Here is an 18,933-nt window from a genome sequence, read left to right as displayed (position 1 = left end):
GTGGTCTAGGTGACCGTGTGTGGGACTGATCACATAAATGAAGTAAATGGATTACTCACTGCTGACCTTGGGGATATCCTGGTCCTGTCCTGCGTGCTCCTACCAAGGAACAATTGAAGAGAGTACAGGGAAAACGGCGGTGCATCTGCTGCTGCTGCTGAAGATTGGAAACCACAAACTGCAAACCACAAAATATCCTAGGTGCAAAAATTTATTTTAGGGCATAGTAACAGCCAAAAAGAACACTCTGACGCGTTTCCCGTGGTATCCCACGCTTTATCAAAGAGTAGTAGTGGAAGGGAGAAAGAGTACTAGTTCTCTTTTGGACATATTAATCTTCAGGTAAGAGAGACAGTTGGTGACACGGGACAAAAGAGAAGGGGAGCATTCATAGGAGGAGAGATAAATGTGGATGTCATCAGCATAGAAATGATACTGGAAGCCAAAATATTGTATTAGTTCACCAAGGGAAGAGTTGTACAGTGAAAAGTGCAGAGGGCCAAGGACAGAGCCCTGTGGGACCCCAATATAAAGAGGGTGCGAAGAGGAAACGCCAGAGAAGGAAACACTAAAAGAGTAGTTGGATAGGTAGGTTGTGAACCAGAATAAGGTTGCGTCACTGAGGCCAGTGGAGTGTTTGCAGGAGAAGAGGGTGATCAATTGTGTCGAAGGCAACAGCGAGATCCTGAATAATTAGCACAGATAAGTGACCCTTAGCCTTAGCTGTGAGTAGGTCATTGGCAACTTTTGTTACTTTTGTAAGTGCTGTCTCGGTCGGTAGCGTGTAGAGGACGAAAACCAGATTGCAAATAATCAAAACAGGGAGTTGAAGGAGATAAAATGAATCAAGTGGTTGTATACAAGCCACTCAGGTAGCTTGGAGGCAAAGGGGAGAAGAGGGATAAAGTGGTAGTTCAAGAGGGAAGCTGGGTCATGAGTTTCTTTAGAATGGGAGTGATGAGTGCATGTTTAAAGGAAGATGGAAATGTGCCGGAGATTAGAGAGAGAGGTTTAAATGTGTGTAGGGTGGGTCTCAGCGTACCATAGAACGGAGCAGAGGAGATATGAGGAATAGAATTCAAGTTGTAGGGTGAGATTAGACAGATGGAGACCTCATCCTCAGTCACAATTGAAAATTAGCTGAGGGTGGATTTAGGTGTGCAAAGAGTGATAAGTCGTGTGTATGGAGTCTGACCTAGAGATGTCATGTCGGGTGAACTCAAATTTATCTTTGAATTGGGTAACAAGGTCTTGGGCCCTGAGGGAGAAGGGGGTGCAGGTACCTTTGTGCAAAGAAGCGAGTTAAAGATGGTGAATAGGAGTTTAGGATAGAGGACAGAGTTAGTATTAGTAAAGAAAGTAAATTTGCTTAGCAAGAGAGAGGGCCATGTTATAGGAAGAGATTATGAATTTATAGTGGAGGAAATCAGCTTTAAAGCGTGATTTCCTCCAGAAACGTTCAGCAGTGCGTTGTTGGACACAGCGAGTAAAATGTGTGCCATGGTTGTGGCTTAAAAGAGCAATCCAAGCGTTTTTTTGTTTTGTTTTTTAAATAAAAAAATTAAAATACAGGATTGAAGCAGGGGGTCTCCGGTGCTGAACCCCATTTTTCAACTCCAGGGACCCCTTGCTTTCAGAGGCACTTACCTCTGAAGGGGGATCTGGAATCTCTCTGCAGTTTAAAGCCCCGGGCACATGGGCCAATAGGACGCTGCACTGCGTACGTCACGGCTTCCTATTGGCCTGCAGAGCCTGGGGTTTTTGAAAAGCAGCCATATAGTGAACCCTGGAGTGGCTACCGGCACCCACTACGGAGGTAAGTATCTTCGGAAGCAGGGAGTCCTTGGAGCTGAAATTAATGGGGTTCAGCGCCGGAGGCCTCCTGCTTCAATCCTGTATTAAACAAAATTAAGGGAAAACATGGCTTGGAATATCTCTTAAAAGTTTCATGGGTGACGTATGTGGAAGGAGCAATCTTGTGTGTGCTGTTTTATATAGAGTAGTTGCTAGGGCAGGAAAGGGTAGAGATGGGAGAGAGGAGAGGTTGTAAAATTGGAGGAGGTCTCTAGAGTATGTTAGTTTCTGTTTGTGCTTGTGGAACAAGGTGTTATGGAGGGTGCAGAGGGTAGAGTGAAGCCAAAGGTTAGGAGGTGATGATCAGAGAGAGAGAATGGAGTGTTAGATGAGTTTGAGACTGAGCATTAATGGGTGAAAACCAGGTCAAGGGAGTGTCCATTGCAGAGAGTACGAGAGGTGGTCCATTGGGAGAGACCAATAAAGCAGTTTAAGGAGAGAAAATGGGCAGCTGAAGTGGCATTGAAATTGTCAATAAATAGGTTCAGTTTTTACATTTTTTTTAAAAAAAGATGCTGTTGATAAGCTTAGAATTAGATATCCAAACCTGTCATCTGGAGGTGCAGATAAGATATTTTATATGGTAAACATTGTGAACGTGAGAAAAAAATGATAGGTTGTTATAATTAACTAGGCTAGGTGTCTGATTCGGTGAGTTATTTTTTTTTTTTTTTTAGAGTTTAAGTCATTGAATTATTAAATTATTAATTTAAGTTTCAGTGTATCCAATTAGCAAATGAAAGGATTTTGTTAGTACAGTGTATATCCCACATGTCTCATTCCTGAACTCTTCAACATGCAAGTTTGCCTTATATCTGTGTGTGCGCGTGCGTGTGTGTGCGCGTGCGTGTTTGTGTGCGTGTGTGTGCGTGTATGGTACACCGTGTTAGCCGACCTTAACAATCAAAAACTAATAGGCGATACCGTGTTGTGGCTCATAAAATGCTTTTATTTGTGGGAGCTACACTGATCTCTTCTTCCGGCGTTGTTACAATGGATAAAGCAAGAAAGGTTTAACTTAAAAACAGTGCATCTTGGAATGTTATCTGTGACTGGGGGGGAGAGATAGGTTTAGACAAAAAGGATAAAGGTGCGCAAATGATCAATATAAGGCACACCTGTACACACACACGCACACGTTGAATCACAAATTGAAACAAAAAATACAAAATGTGTTAAACAAACGATACAGGCCAAAAGTCTCTCTAATATGAAAAAGACATAACATTATTTTGTCTTTGTCTGTCCCCTTTGTGTAGGTTTTAGTCTTGTTCTTCTTTTGTTGTTTTTACATCACTAATTACAGTGACATATAAAATGCAATAGTGGTCATAGACCTACAAGGAAAATAGATCCCTCCTTTACAATTTATCTTAGTCAGACACCATATTGCTGTGTCGCAATTCACACAGTCAACTACTCACAAATGCTGCCTCACAAGAGACTCCAGAGCATGGGGTGCTCAATACCTGTCCTCAAGCCTCCCCTTTAACAACTCTTACTATCCCTTTTCATCCTAATGCAAGCATGTTTGTGGGAACTTTTGAAAATGGTCATCATGGTGATTCTCTTAGAATTGCTTTTTGTCTTAACCCTAAACAGTGCAACTTTGAGAATGTCGGCAGTATATTTCCCTCACTTAAGTTTGTACCCTTAATTAGTCCCTGTTAAAGCAGCCGTCCAAACTGCTACATTTTTTCTTCCTTTAATATGTGCATCAATACAATCCACACAATGATAAGTGATTAGCTAAATTGCTGATCGATCCCTTCTCCTGTGATCAATCGGCGAAGATTCTGCTCGGGGGTTCACTAAATGGCTTTCTGCAGCAGAAGACGACCAAAGGTGCAAAGTCCTGTGGGGAAGATCATGTGACCAGGCAGTCACTAGATACAATTGGTGCACTGCTAGAGATAGGGCAGGGCTCAAAAAGGGGTGTGCCAGAGCCTGTTTCAGAAGAAGAGGATGTGAGTTTGTAAATGGTTGCTGTAGAAACAAAAAATGTTTGTAACATTATAAAACATTAAAAATGTCTTTCAGAGTTGTTTTAAAAAGAAAAACAAATGCTACAAGTATTTTCTCATAGTAGAGAATGCATTTATTTAAAAAAAAAACACATATAGGATATTGATTGGTCTGCAGCTTTGAAACAATATGGGTTTTATTTTCAGTTAAATATTTTGCTATACTATTATCCAGCTAGACGTATAGCCCTAAATTTGCATTTCTATTAACATATACAGATGCAGCCACCAGTATCCGATCACTTGCCTGGGTAAAAACTAAAGCATCTCACAGTAAATACCTCAACATTTCTGTGAGATTCCTAATGGCCCATCGGATGAACACAGCGGGGGGTTCCTGCAGTTTCATTCAGTTTGAATGGGACTGCAGGGACCCCCGCTGTGTTAATCCGATGGGCCATTAGGAATCTCACAGAAATGTTGAGGTATTTACTGTGAGACTGCCCCAGATTTTTCAAGGCAAGTGATCTAATACTGGTGGCTGCATCTGTAAAAAGGTGCTTTTTGTTGTATTGTAAAGTCCAATATATTGTTTTTTAGTTGGAGAAAATATACGACCTTTGCATCAACACCAAGGGTTTAAAACACTTGTGTTTGTATTATTATTGTAAATAATTGTAAAGCTAGTTGTACACTTAGTACATATAAAAGTACAGCTAGCAAAATGAATTACGTTCTGACACATTTACAGACATTAGTCTAAATGTATCTATTTTCATTTATCTGAAAATAAAATGTGTTTCTTATAATAGGGCTATTAAATTCTTTTCATTTCCACATATTGAAACCTTATTCACTGTTTATCAAGATTTATTGTTTTGTTGCTAAATATTGATTTTTAGGTTGCCACAGTCAATAAGTAACTCAGCTCAATAGACGTTGACATTTACATCCACATAAGTCATGTGTTTAAGAAGCTCAAGGGAATGTGTCCAAGATGGCTGACTAGAGCTTTCTCTGATTCAACCAGTATAAGTCATAATAGTCTCCAGAACTTATGTCCAGGGCAGTGACACTTTAGGTCTCTACTGGTTACAATGTTTATCACTGGTTAGCTGAAAATTATTTCTCAGAATGGGATAAAAAGATCTCTTTTACTGTAAAGCAAACTTTTGTCATTTTCCGTAAAGGTGCTGTAGACAAGTGATCAGAAAGAAGAAAGCAAGCCTAAATGCTGTACATTTAGATTTATTGGTCAACATTTGGTGACGATACTTTTCTGCATTTCAGAAGAAAATGCCTTACAATATAATATTTTCATCAAAAGGTTGATTAATAAATCATTTTTGGGAAGTTTGTGTTGGAGAACCTTTACTTTTCCTTAGCACCTTGAGGCAAATAAAGTATATCACTGTTGCAAATTGTGGCGGTGTTTGAAAAAGACTGCAAGTTTACACAAATCTGTTGATATCGACGAGTTTTACCATTCTGCAGAATATTGTTACACACTGTAACTAACCGTGTGCCCACAACATTCTGTTACATACTGTAACTATAAGCAACGGTGTGCCCACAACATACTGTCACACTGTAACTATAAGCAACTGTGTGCCCACAACATTCTGTTACATACTGTAACTATAAGCAACTGTGTGCCCACAACATACTGTCACCCACTGTAACTATAAGCAACTGTGTGCCCACAACATTCTGTTACATACTGTAACTATAAGCAACTGTGTGCCCACAACATACTGTCACACACTGTAACTATAACCAACTGTGTGCCCACAACATTTTGTTACATACTGTAACTATAAGCAACTGTGTGCCCACAACATACTGTCACACACTGTAACTATAACTAACTGTGTGCCCACAACATTCTGTTACATACTGTAACTATAAGCAACTGTGTACCCACAACATACTGTCACACACTGTAACTATAACCAACTGTGTGAGCACAACATACTGTTACATACTGTAACTAAATTTTATTTATTTATAAAATGTTTTACCAGGAAGTAATACATTGTATTGTATTGTATGTCTTTATTTATATAGCGCCATTAATGTACATAGCGCTTCACAGTAGTAATACACGTGGTAATCAAATAAATAACAGATAATATAAATAACAGATCATGGGAATAAGTGCTTCAGACATAAAAGTGACCTTAAGGAAGAGGTGTCCCTGCTCCGAGGAGCTTACAGTCTAATTGGTAGGTAAGGAGAATGAACAGAGACAGTAGGAGGGAGTTCTGGTAAGTGCATCTGCAGGGGGCCAAGCTTTATGTATCATGTGTCCAGTATTTTCCACAGTGCTATTCATATGCTTCTTTAAGCAAGTGTGTCTTAAGGTGGGTCTAAAAGGTGGATAGAGAGGGTGCTAGTCGCGTATTGAGGGGAAGAGCATTCCAGAGGTGCGGGGCAGTCAGTGAAAAATGTTTAAGGCGGGAGAGAGCTTTAGATAAAAAGGGGGTTGAAAGAAGACATTCTTGAGAAGAACGCAAGAGTCAGGAGTTACCTCTCGTTTTCAAGTATGTCCTGGGAACAGAGTTATGATGACAGATACATGGTTACAAATACATAGTTACATTAAATGAACAGGGTTATACATTATACTGTATATAAAGACATTGCATGCACAGTTAAAGATAATATATGTTATAGGCATATGTAACAGTTACAGACCAGATTAAAATGTGAGACCGCTTTGGTTTTGAAAGAACTTAGACTGGTGGTGGCTGTGAGAGTCTCCGGTAGATTGTTCCAGTTGTGAGGTGAACGGTAAGAGGAGGAGGAGCGGCCGGATACTTTATTGAACCTTGGGACCATGAACAGTCTTTTGTAGTCAAATCTCAGAGGATAAGTGCTGCATGTGGTAGGGGTGAGGAGCTTGTGCAGATACAGGTAGCTTGCCCAGAAAGTATTTGAAGGCAAGACAGGAAAGATGAACTTTCCGCCTAGACTCAAGTGATTACCAATCTAGTTCTTTGAGCATTTCACAGTGATGTGTGTTGTAGTTGCATTGGAGGACAAAATGGCATATTGAATTGTAGAGGGTGTCAAGTTTGCTAAAGTGGGTTTGGGGTGCCGTGCCATATACTATGTCCACATAGTCGATAATTTGCATTAGCATCTGCTGTGCAATATGCTTTCTGACTAGCAGACTTAGGGAGGATTTGTTCCTATAAAGTACACCTAGCTTGGCATAGGTTTTGCATGTCGGGCTAGCAATGTGCATCCCAAATGTTAAATGGAAGTCAAACCATATGCCCAAATATTCGAAACTAATAACAGGGGCTAGGATGGTATTAGCATTGGTTCTGATCTGGAGCTCATTCATTGGAAGCTTTAAAAATGTAGCCTTGGTCGCAAATACCATTGTTACAGTCTTGTCTTTGTTTAAAAACAGTTTGTTTTGGGAAGTCCAATTTTCAAGTGTCAAAAAGTCAGATTGAAGTATGTGTTCAAGGTCGGAGAGGCTAGGGCTGTGTGCATATAATATTGTGTCATCTGCATACATGTGTATTGAAACTCCCTTACAAGCTGTAGGAAGATCATTGATGAACACTGAGAACAGTAGGGGCCCCAGAACAGAGCCTTACGAGACACTGCATGTGATAATACAAGGGGTTGGAGTTAGAGCTTGAGATGGACACATCTTGGAATCTACCTGATAGTTAGGAATGAAACCAGTTTAAAGCATGATAAACAGTATCAAAAGCTTTTGCAAAATCTAGGAATATTGTACCAGTAAGTTGTTCCATTCCACACTGGATCTCATGGCACACTTTCTGAGGGTAGTTCGCATGGAGTGTTTGGGGCAAAAGCCAGATTGGATTTGGCTAGGGAAAATTGTCTTTGTATAGTAATCGCTTAATTGGGAGTGAACACATTTTTCCATGACTTTGGATAGTATTGGGAGAAGAGAGATTGGCCTGTTGTTTGAGACAGCGTTTTTGTTCCCACTTTTGAAGATTGGGACAACTCTGGCAGTTTTCCAGGTCTTAGGGATATGGCCTGCAGACAGGATAGAGTTGACTAGGGAAGCAATCGGTTTGGCAATGGCTGGGTCACCAAGTCTTTGGAACTTAGATTGCAGTAAGTCAGGTTCACATTGGCTGCTTAGTTTTAGGTTTAGGAGCAGTTGTGTAATCTTCTCTTCAGATACTTGGACAAATTGAAAATTGTGGGCAGTGTTGTGAGAGGGTGGGGCAGTAGGGGTACTCTCAGAATGAGGTTCATGTTTGTGATTTGGGTTGCATTTTGCTAATAAGTTAGTAGCACACCCCACAAAGTATTCATTAAATGCATTTACAATGTCAGTGGGGTTTGTCAGAGTAATATCCTCCTTAATGATATTACATAGTTATTGATGGCTAGAAGGAGGGAATATATTGTTGATTACCTTCCAGAAGTTAACTGGGTTTGATGTATTCTGGCGAAGATTGTCAGAGTAATATTGTGCTTTTGTGTGTCTTGTTTGCCTTGTGCACATATTCCGCAGGCATCTGTAGTTATTAAGATCCTTGGTAGTGCCAGTTACTTTGTAGCTTTTCCATAAGGCATCCCTCAGATGGTAGAGCGCTATAATGTAAGTTGTAACCCACGGAAGCTGGGCCCCCCGTATTCTTATTCTGCGTAGTGGAGCATGGGTATACCGGAGTTTTAAGAACTCGGATTGTAAATAGTCGAGTGCAGAATCGGGGTCGGGAATTAGGTCGATTCCGTACCAAGGGCAGCTGGTAAGGTCAGCCATAAACTGTTGTGGGTTAATGTTTATAAATATTCTAGGGTGGCTGAACTTTAGGGCTTGATTGGGGTGGTTTGATTTTCCTAACACCGTACACTATTGTATGGTCACTGAAAATGTCGGGAAGGATGCCAGAGGGTTGGATTCTGCTGGGATAAGAGGAGAGAATCCAGTCTACCAAGGAATGGTTGTGAGATTTCAGGTTTATCCATGTGGGTTGGGAAATGAGTTGCGTTAAGTGACTTGAGTTGTGTCTGGATTTTGTGGTTTTTAGGGTTGAGCCAATTGTAGTTGAAATCCCCAAGAACTAGCAGCTCACTCATCTCATTCAGAGAGGAAATTGAGCCAAGAAACTGGGTGATATCAGTTAGGGACTGTAAAGGCACTTTAGGTGGGCGGTAGATGCCAGCAATTAGGACGGGCTTAGAAAAGGGGAGGCAGATTTTGCCAACTAGGGTTTCAAAAGATGGGGGGCTTGGGGGGCAATTCAACAGCGTAAATTGTAAGATGTCTGCAATATAAAATAACACCCCTTCTCCTACTTTGAACTATCTTTCCTAGAAATGGAGTATCCCTGAATGGCGATATTTGCATCAAGGGTTTTAGGGGTGGCCATGTTTCTGTGAGAATGATGGCTTTGGGTTTATGCATAAAGCATCATGCCCTTAGTTACTCCAGTTTGGTCAGCAGGCTCCGGATATTTATATGGGCGATCGATAGACATTTTTGGAATTTGAGGGGCTATTCTTAGTTGTATGGGACAGAGTTGAAAAGGGAAGGCCTGGTTTAAGTTCAATATCACCTGCTAAAGAGAGTAAAAGTATAAATAGAAATTTGAGTATTTGTTTGCAAGGGGTAAATTTGTGATGTTTGCCACTATAACCAACTGTGTGCCCACAACATACTGTAACTATAACAAACTGCGTATCCACAACATTCTGTTACATACTGTAACAATAACCAACTGTGTGCCCACAACATTCTGTTACATACTGTGACTGTAACCAACTGTGTGCCCACAACCTTCTGTTACATACAGTAACTATAACTGTGTACCCACAACATTCTTTTACATACCGGAATAATAACCAACTGTGTGCCCAAAACATTGTGTTAAATACTGTAATTATGACCAACTGTGTGCCCACAACATACCGCTACACACTGTAACTATAAAAAACTGTGTGCCCACAACATCATGTTACATACTGTAACTATAACCAACAACATACTGTTACACACTATAACTATAACCAACTGTGTGCCCACAACATACTGCTACACACTGTAACTATAAAAAAACTGTGTGCCACAACATCATGTTACATACTGTAACTATAACCAACTGTGTGCCCACATCATACTGTCACACACTGTAACTATAACCAACTACGTGCCCACAGCATTCTGTTACATACTGTAACTAAAATAAACTACGTGCCCACAGCATTCTGTTACATACTGCGACTATAACCAACTGTGTGCCCACAACTTTCTGTTACATACTGTGACTGTAACCAACTGTGTGCCCACAACATTCTGTTACATACAGTAACTATAACTGTGTGCCAACAACATTCTTTTACATACCGGAACAATAACCAACTGTGTGCCCAAAACATTGTGTTAAATACTGTAATTATGACCAACTGTGTGCCCACAACATACCGCTACACACTGTAACTATAAAAAACTGTGTGCCCACAACATCATGTTACATACTGTAACTATAACCAACTACGTGCCCACAACATACTGTTACACACTATAACTATAACCAACTGTGTGCCCACAACATACTGCTACACACTGTAACTATAAAAAAACTGTGTGCCACAACATCATGTTACATACTGTAACTATAACCAACTGTGTGCCCACATCATACTGTCACACACTGTAACTATAACCAACTACGTGCCCACAGCATTCTGTTACATACTGCGACTATAACCAACTGTGTGCCCACAACTTTCTGTTACACACTGTGACTGTAACCAACTGTGTGCCCACAACTTTCTGTTACACACTGTGACTGTAACAAGCTGTGTGCCCACAACATTCTGTTACATACAGTATCTATAACCGTGTGCCCACACCATTGTTTTACATACTGTAACTATAACTAACTGTGTATCCACAACATACTGTAAGTATAACCAATAAACAGGCAATTTACAAATTAAATAGGGATAAATTAGGGGAATCCTTGTTGGAGAAGGATTTAGGAGTGCTTGTAGGCACCAGGCTTAGTAATAGTGCCCAACGTCATGCAGTAGCTACTAAGGCAAACAACATCTTATCTTGCATTAAACGGGCAATGGATGGAAGGGAAGTAAACATAATTATGCCCCTTTATAAAGCGTTACTAAGACCACACCTTGAATAGGGAGTACCATTTTGGTCACCACTCCATAGAAAATACATTATGGAACAAGAGAGAGCGCAGAGAAGAGCCACCAAATTAATAAAGGGAATGGATAATCTGATTTATGAGGAGAGGCTAGCTAAAGTACATTTGTTTACGTTAGAAAAGAGACTTCTAAGGCCACGCTTATAGTGCCGGTGATTGCGCCGCGACCGATGACGTCGCCATTAGCAAAAGTTGCAATTAAGTTTAAGGCGACATCGCTGGCTGCAAGGCCAGTGACGTCACAAAAGGGGAGGGTAGAGGCATAGAGAAGCTCCCGATTGGCTGCAAGGGGAGACCGTTGGCAAAAAAAATCAAATAAGAGTGACTACCAGATTTCTGGTAGCACTGTCACTCCGTAGCTTTCTATAAGCTTTCTATAAGCGCACGCGACGGCAACAGTGCATTTGTTTTGCTGCAACGCAACGGCACCGGCACTATAAGTGCAGCCTAAGAGAGGATATGATAACTATATATAAATATATTTGGGGACAATACAAAGAGCTTTCAAAATAACTATTTATACCAAGGGCAGTATGAACGACACAGAGTTATCCCTTAATGTTGAAGGAAAGGAGATTTCACCAGCAGCAAAGGAAAGAGTTCTGTACAGTAAGGGCAGTTAAAATGTGTAATTCATTACTCATGGAGACTGTGATGGCAGATACAATAGATATCTTAAAAAAAAAAGTTGGAAATCTTTTTAGAACGTAAAGGTATACAGGGATATACCAAATAAGTAAATATGGGAAGGATGTAGATCAAGGAGTAATCTGATTGCCAATATTTGGAGTAAGGAAGGACTTTATTTGTCCCCTTATGAGATATTATTGGATGATATTTCACTGGGGTTTTTTGTTTACCTTCCTCTGGATGAATATACTGAAAGTACACATATAGGATAAATATCTGTCGTCTAAATTTGTCATAGGTTGAACTTGATCGATGTATGTCTTTTTTCAACCTCATCTACTGTGTCACGGTGTGCCAACAACATACTGTTACATACGGTAACTATAACTAACAGTGTGCCCACAACATACTATTACTTACTGAAATGATAACCAACTGTGTGCCCACAACATGCTGTTACATACTGTAACAATAACTAACATAATCTTCATAGAGAAAGAAAAGGTTATTTTTTTCCCCTGCAGTAAAATTGTGCTTAAAATACTTCTAGATCAGGTTACTCATAAATTATCTTAGCTATACATTTTAAAAATGCCCTATGAACTGCAACAGTCAAACAAATAAAAAAATACATACAGTATATAATGCCTCCAATAAGACGACAAGCAAGAAAACATATAGGCGGTCTCATATTTTTAAAATCGTATACTTGTAATATTTTCAAATCATATGTGAACTAGAAATTGGCCTTGGTGTCAAAAGCAGATGATAGAATAGTAGAGCAGAAGGGGAGAGAGGAATAATAGCAGTCACCGAAAACACGTTTTTTTGGTTGCAAATGCAGAAACTAATTTGGAAGTGCTAAAAATTAATTTGCACGGTTTAATTGGAACCAGTCTCCTGGTTGAACGATGGAAGAGCAGAGTCGGCAGCTTGTGGTAAAAGCTGATTGAATTTTTTGTCAGGTAGGTATGTTGGACTTTCCTGCTTATCCTCCTGAGCCTTTCTGTGCAATATATTACATTGAGGATCTGACTGGTGTTCTTTTAAAGGATCAATGCTATTCATGTTGAGTCCCCTGAGTCTGAAATGTCATTGATCTTGGGACTTCACCTGACATTTCTCATTACATAGCTTCCAACAGGATAGTCACCAAAGGTGTGGGTTTAACACACACTTTTTTTCCGTGAATTATTGGAACTTCTATATAAATTAAGGTGTTTCTTACCCATGTACTTGTAAATCGTTTACCTTATCTGTAGTTAGTTTATTGTAGAGTGTTTGTGATTTAGTTTTTTAACACGGTATTTTCTTACAATGTTCTATTCTTTCTAAGCAAAGAACATTTATCGTTACTTCTAACCATTCACCACCATCCAGCACCCCTCACTGCTAAAATAGTCTGCAGAAAGGTTTCCCTCTTCCCTCCCCCCTTTTTATTTTTTGCCAAAATTAGAATAACATATTGAAAAGTATCAGTTGCATTGTTTCCTGTCGGCATTGGGATACATTCATTTTTCTTTGGTTCAGGTTGCAAAGCTACATGTTTGCCAATATATATTTTTAATCCTTTAAAAAAAAACATGATATAATAGTCTCTTCTGCACATTACATTTATTGTCTCTGCTTTGAAAATAATAATATACTAAATTTCACTTGCATTTATTTTCCCGTCGGATCCTTAAAATACTTGCTGGACACACTGGTGCGGAATTGGTTAAGCTTTAGGCAATAAGGTTTCCATTCCCAGTAGAGCTGCTTCACCTGAAGCCCTTTTTGTTCCTTAGCCTTTCGCCCTCTGCTACATCTATCATTTAAGATGTGACAGTGTGCTTGCTGAATTTTGAATGATTGCTGCAGTGCTTGGCATCTGTCCCTGGTAAGGATAAAGCATTTCTCCTCCTTGAAGCTGGAGCATTTCCCATTGTCTATTTTGTTTTTTATGAGAATATTTTCTTCTACAGTTTGTATTTCCAATCGAAATAATTTCCCCCCCTAAATGGTATCTTGTTAATATTGACCGTTCAGCTCATTGATTAATTCCCCAACAAGATATACGTTCAGCGCTCAAACAATGATTTTTTTCTGAAGTGTTCAGTTTTCACTTAAATAACTATTCAAATGAATTATATATGTTGTCTGTTATATAGCCTGTGATCTAACTAAAAATCATTGAGCTGCCAAACCCTAATAATGACCAGAGAAGCTTCTTCTAACAAACCAGTATTCCTTATATTACAGTATATTTTGAATGTCATTTTATTTTGGAGATACCGCATACGTTGATTAACAAACAGATTTATCTAAATTAAAAGCATTCACTATTTATTATAGCATTTTGATTGTTCCATACATGTATTGTAGTTATTATTGTTCAGATTGCTCATTACATCAGTGGTTCTCAAATTTTGGCTTTTATTGTTGGTGAACCCACAGATACCCAACAAGCTCTTGCCTTGAAAGTGGCAGCAGGCTTAAGACACTTTGGCCAAAGGGTTAAACTAAATTACCCTTTTTTCAAGAGAATATATAGGTATTGCACTGTGTATTTTTGTCACATTGGAAGTAGCTTTGGGCATCTTTGTCTGTTTTTTGTTTTATTGTTGGTACCCAATCCTTTCAAAATTCAGCTCCATGCTGCAGTTAATGCCACAGTCAGCCTATGAGTTCTGAAGGCTGCTATTTATATATAGGTTGAGCAAATATGAAATATATATTTTCTTCTTGAGAAATGTACTGATAAACAAAGGGAAGTAGGTAGTGTATTCTTCAAGAATGATTACTGAACATTGAGGTGTTCCATGAGGACAGAGAACTTGAGAATCCCTGCTTACGTAAACTGAATTTCCACAATACTGTAATGCAGGGATATTCAATAATAGTGCTTTTTGGTGTTTTATCAGATGCTGTTATTTGAACATCATAAATCAAGCTGCAAATCCACACACATAAAATAGCATTACGCTGTCATCATTATTAGCACCATCTGTCCTGGGGGCAAAATAAAGCCATGCTTCTTATCAGGTTCTCAGCACCTTCAGTGGCTGTTAAAATGAACTATTTTTGGTTTGTTTAAACTTGAAAGAGAGAAAGGTTTCCAATGTGGAATATGAGAGATTATCATGTACAGTATGAGGATGTGAAGAATGGTTTCCTCTTGTAACACAGCTTTATATTGATATGTTTTGCAGGTGATTACCCAGCGCCGAGAGCTGTCCTAACAGGCCATGACCACGAGGTTGTCTGTGTATCGGTGTGTGCGGAGCTGGGTCTCGTCATCAGTGGTGCTAAAGGTCAGTACAATGCTTCATTTAAAGTTATCCTTTTAAAATGTTTTTACAAATTCCACTTCCAAAAATCTTTTTTTAACCAGCTTTGAAATCAAAATATGGATATGTCCAATGTTTAGAATTGTGTAATTTTTACTGTTAAACTGTATTATCTGGACAGGGATACTCTTATATAATTGACACTTATATCTAAGAATTCAAGATTAATTTAAAGCTGATCTGTTAATTTCATTGTGGTGGCTTGAATGAAATAGTTTTACTTGATCTTTTTTTTCATTTAGCAAATACAGTATATATAATTTAATCTTTTATAAGAAAAAAACTCCAGTTTCCCCAGGCAATTATAGCCTTCTTCTATAAAAAAAAAAACACAATTGGTACAGTAGGTTTGCTTGGCTTCCCACATGAGCATTTGTATCCAATCACCATCATGAGAAGTCAAAACTCTTTCTGAAAGTTGTGCTTAGAAAAGTCTCTTTATAATCAATCTACACACATTTTTAGTTTACAAATCTTTTCAAATGAGTGTGAACCTCAACTATTTTCACCGAAAATTCACACAAATTGGGAAGCTTTACCTAAACTAAAGAATTCTCCAAGCACTAAGAGTAAAATCTCAAGGTCACCTGACACTTTATAGTGTGGCATTTTCACGAAATTGTCAAAAATGTTCTCATGGTCGAGCATTGTGAACTTTTGCAAGAATTTCACAAAAATCATAACATTTACGGAAAGTTGGCAAAAAATGTTGCAAAATACTTTTGCAGAGATTCTTACATTTCTAGTCCAGACATAGAAGTAGGCAGATCCCAGTGACAATCTCTACATTTTTGTGCAATTTTGCCAGATTTTCACAATTTTGAAATTGGTTAAATAAATCAGTTCTGTACAATGGGGAAATACTTGTAGCATTTTTTTTCCTTTTAAGAACAACTGTGAATGACATTTTTAATGTATTATAATGTAAGAAGCATTTTTTGTTTCTATAGCAACCATTTACAAAGTCACATCCCCTTCCTCTTCTGAAACAGGCTCTGGCACACCCCTTTTTGAGCCCAGCCCTCTCTCTAGCATTGCACCAATTGTATATAGTGACTGCCTGGTCACATGATCTTCCCTGCAGAACTTTGTCATAATAATATGCGAATATATTCCAGTGAATGCAGAATACTCCATTGCAGCCATTTAGTGAACCGCTGAGCCGAATCTTCGCCAATCGATCAGCAACTCAGCAAATTACTTATCATTGTGTGGATTGTATTAATGCAGATATTAAAGGGGGGAAAAAAAATTCAAGAAAAAACAGCAACTTGAACTGCCGCTTTAAATGGCCTTGTGGATTTACATGCATTTTCCCAGATGATTAGCTTACAAGCGATTTCTCTCCGCCTGACATGAGGGAACATACTAAGATCCTTTGATCGGATTTTCTCCGGTGAAGCTTTGGTGTATTCTGTTTAATTTAGTATGTTTTGCTAAATAAGAGGACAGATGTCAGAAGTACTTTAGGAAATCTCTAGGCTTCACTTTTATACCTAAGCCACATGGCTGCTTTGAGCAAGATCTGCCTCATCTATAACAGTACATGCCTGCCCCTGTATACATTAACATTTAATTGTGGATAACGCTTTGTTGAGCCTTTATTTTTCTTATCATAGTGTACCTTTCACATCTAATGGTATTGTCAATATATATTTTCCTTTCACCAGCTGGTTGACAATGATAGACCTATTATTATTGACATATTAGGATGCCCTTAACATTTAATCAACTGCCGCCAGTACTGCACTTTTATTTCTGACATTGAGATATAGGTTAGAGGAAATAATGTTACTGAGACGTCTTTTTTTTTTTTAACCTATCATTGAATTCTGTGGGCAGTTTCCATCTGCATTTTATATTTTGACATTGTAATTTTCACTTCCTTCCTTTTAGGTATTTAGTATTCTTTGTGGGGTTTGTAGAAGTCATTGAGCCAACATCAGTCATTTATTTTTTATAGCTGCAGTACTTATACTTTTGATACCAGGCAGACTACAGTTTTATGTTCAAAATGATTTGTTAGATTATTTAATCATTTGTTAAATGGACGATGATGTGCCCAGTGCTTCACACATTATAAGCATATAAAAGAAGTAGCATACAGGGAGAGCTATAAGTGCAGTACAGATGTAATAACCACAGGGGTAAAGGGAATATTGTGCAATGGTAGTAAATACCCAGGCGTAGAGCTTGTAAGAAATTAATGTCTCTTCATAATCACGTTAAACACTTGAATTATGCAGAATTGAATTATTAGAAACCACCAGCATGTACATTGTGATAAAACGTGTCATATACTGTACCCTCTTTTACACATTGTGTTATTAACCCAACCAGCAGTAAAGAGGATGGAAAAATAAAGGAGGCGCTTGCAGAGATCCTTGGTTATTGATTTCATACAGTTAAACCTAAGTAGCTTTATGTTAAAAGCACATCAGAGAAACAACACGTACAACATTAACTCAATATTGTGATCTTGTACACTCTTTTGTAGAAAACAATCATTAGGTGAGCTGTACTATACACAATATTACAATCCTCCTCGTGACTTTTTGAGATGCCAAATTACTTTCATTCATGTGCAGCCATGAGTGCATAATCCACATTGCATTGCAATGACAAAAGGGGCAATCATCCTTAAACTGAGCATTTTCTTTACATCTGTGTTCTCATTTCCAAACAGGAAGGCTGCATATTGTTCAGCACTGCCCCAGATACTTGTACTGGATATGTGTAAGACATCTTTTCTCACAGCCTGGTGACCTTGGCTGAATATTGTACACTTTGCTTTGAATAATTCAGCTTTTTATTGTCCTCTGACTAGTGCCTTTGCCTTTCTATTGACTTTCCAGTCTAAACATACGTGCCAGTTTATGTAATGATTTGAATGACGTGCAAATTGATAAGCTCATTGGAAATGGAAAAATTAGGAACTAGTCCTCAAAACCGCCAATAGCTAATTTGTTGAAGCAATGAGAACCGATACTTATCGTGATTTGGGGAAAAACAGAATTTTTTTTTTTTTACTAAATATAATTTACTGACCTATTTACAGGCTTCAACTAACAATATTGACATTTCTGTGGGGGGAAAGTGTGTGCGTCCATGTGCGCACGTGTGTCACTCCAAGTTGGACTTTGATAATAAAAATATATATTTTATCTATTTTGTGACTAGTTTACAATTACTGTACCTTGTGGTATCTGCTTATTTACCAGTTTGCATAACTTCTTTATCCGTTTATTTGTTTTTGTTTTTTTTCTCCTGAACATCATCAGATCTGTGTCAACATATTAAATAGAGGTGATTTGAAGGTTCAGTTTTAACCAATTAGTTTTTTTTCATGGAAATTAATAGTAAATAGAGTACCGGACCCTGCAATGTTACAAGCAAGTGATGTCTCACGCGTATATATAGCTTGTGTTGGGGAGATGCGCCATATTAAGAAAACTATGCATACGCTTTTGAAAATATGAGTGCAGAACCCTTGATTATGTTAGCTCCTTTCAAGATCATCAGGACCATTTATTGAGACGTATGAAGCAGATCTAAGCACTGTTAACATTATTTTTATTTGTTTAAATAGTGCATACAGAAGAATTAGCACACAGGCAAATGAAAACACAGAATATGATTATACAATATAGAGAAAATAGACATAAAAATTATGGATTGCTAGATGGGACTCCCTGACACAAAGGCCTAAAGATTGTATGGGGGTATTATATGGATTGTACACATACGTAGTTGTATACTGTTGGCCACATACAGTATTTCAATCGCTTTACCTTCCCTTGCTGGGATGGCACAAAGAAGATTGACAATCACACCTCCCACTCAGCTTCCCAGTTGAACATATGCAAAGTAAAATGTTCAGATTACAAATGTATTTGAAATAATGATAAATTATCGCCTGCACTCTATCACTAGCTGAAATTACCACAGTGACCTTTTTTTGATCTGTAATAACACGATTTC

The 18,933-nt window shown here is 38.5% G+C and overlaps 1 protein-coding gene across 12 annotated transcripts in view; it reads left to right on the top strand.

Moving 5' to 3' along the window:
- Nucleotides 1-18,933, top strand: part of NBEA (neurobeachin) — a 714,827-nt gene that overhangs the window by 684,365 nt on the left and 11,529 nt on the right. For all 12 annotated transcript variants that reach the window (XM_075592121.1, XM_075592113.1, XM_075592110.1 and 9 more), the window contains one exon: nucleotides 14,815-14,916. In XM_075592121.1, the coding sequence (XP_075448236.1) occupies nucleotides 14,815-14,916 (102 nt within the window). The remainder of the gene's footprint in view (nucleotides 1-14,814; nucleotides 14,917-18,933) is intronic.

This window comes from Ascaphus truei, chromosome 3, assembly GCF_040206685.1.
Source record: "Ascaphus truei isolate aAscTru1 chromosome 3, aAscTru1.hap1, whole genome shotgun sequence".
Lineage (NCBI taxonomy): Eukaryota > Metazoa > Chordata > Amphibia > Anura > Ascaphidae > Ascaphus > Ascaphus truei.
Note: the sequence above shows the minus strand (reverse complement) of the source record. Positions and strands in the feature narration are given on the sequence as shown.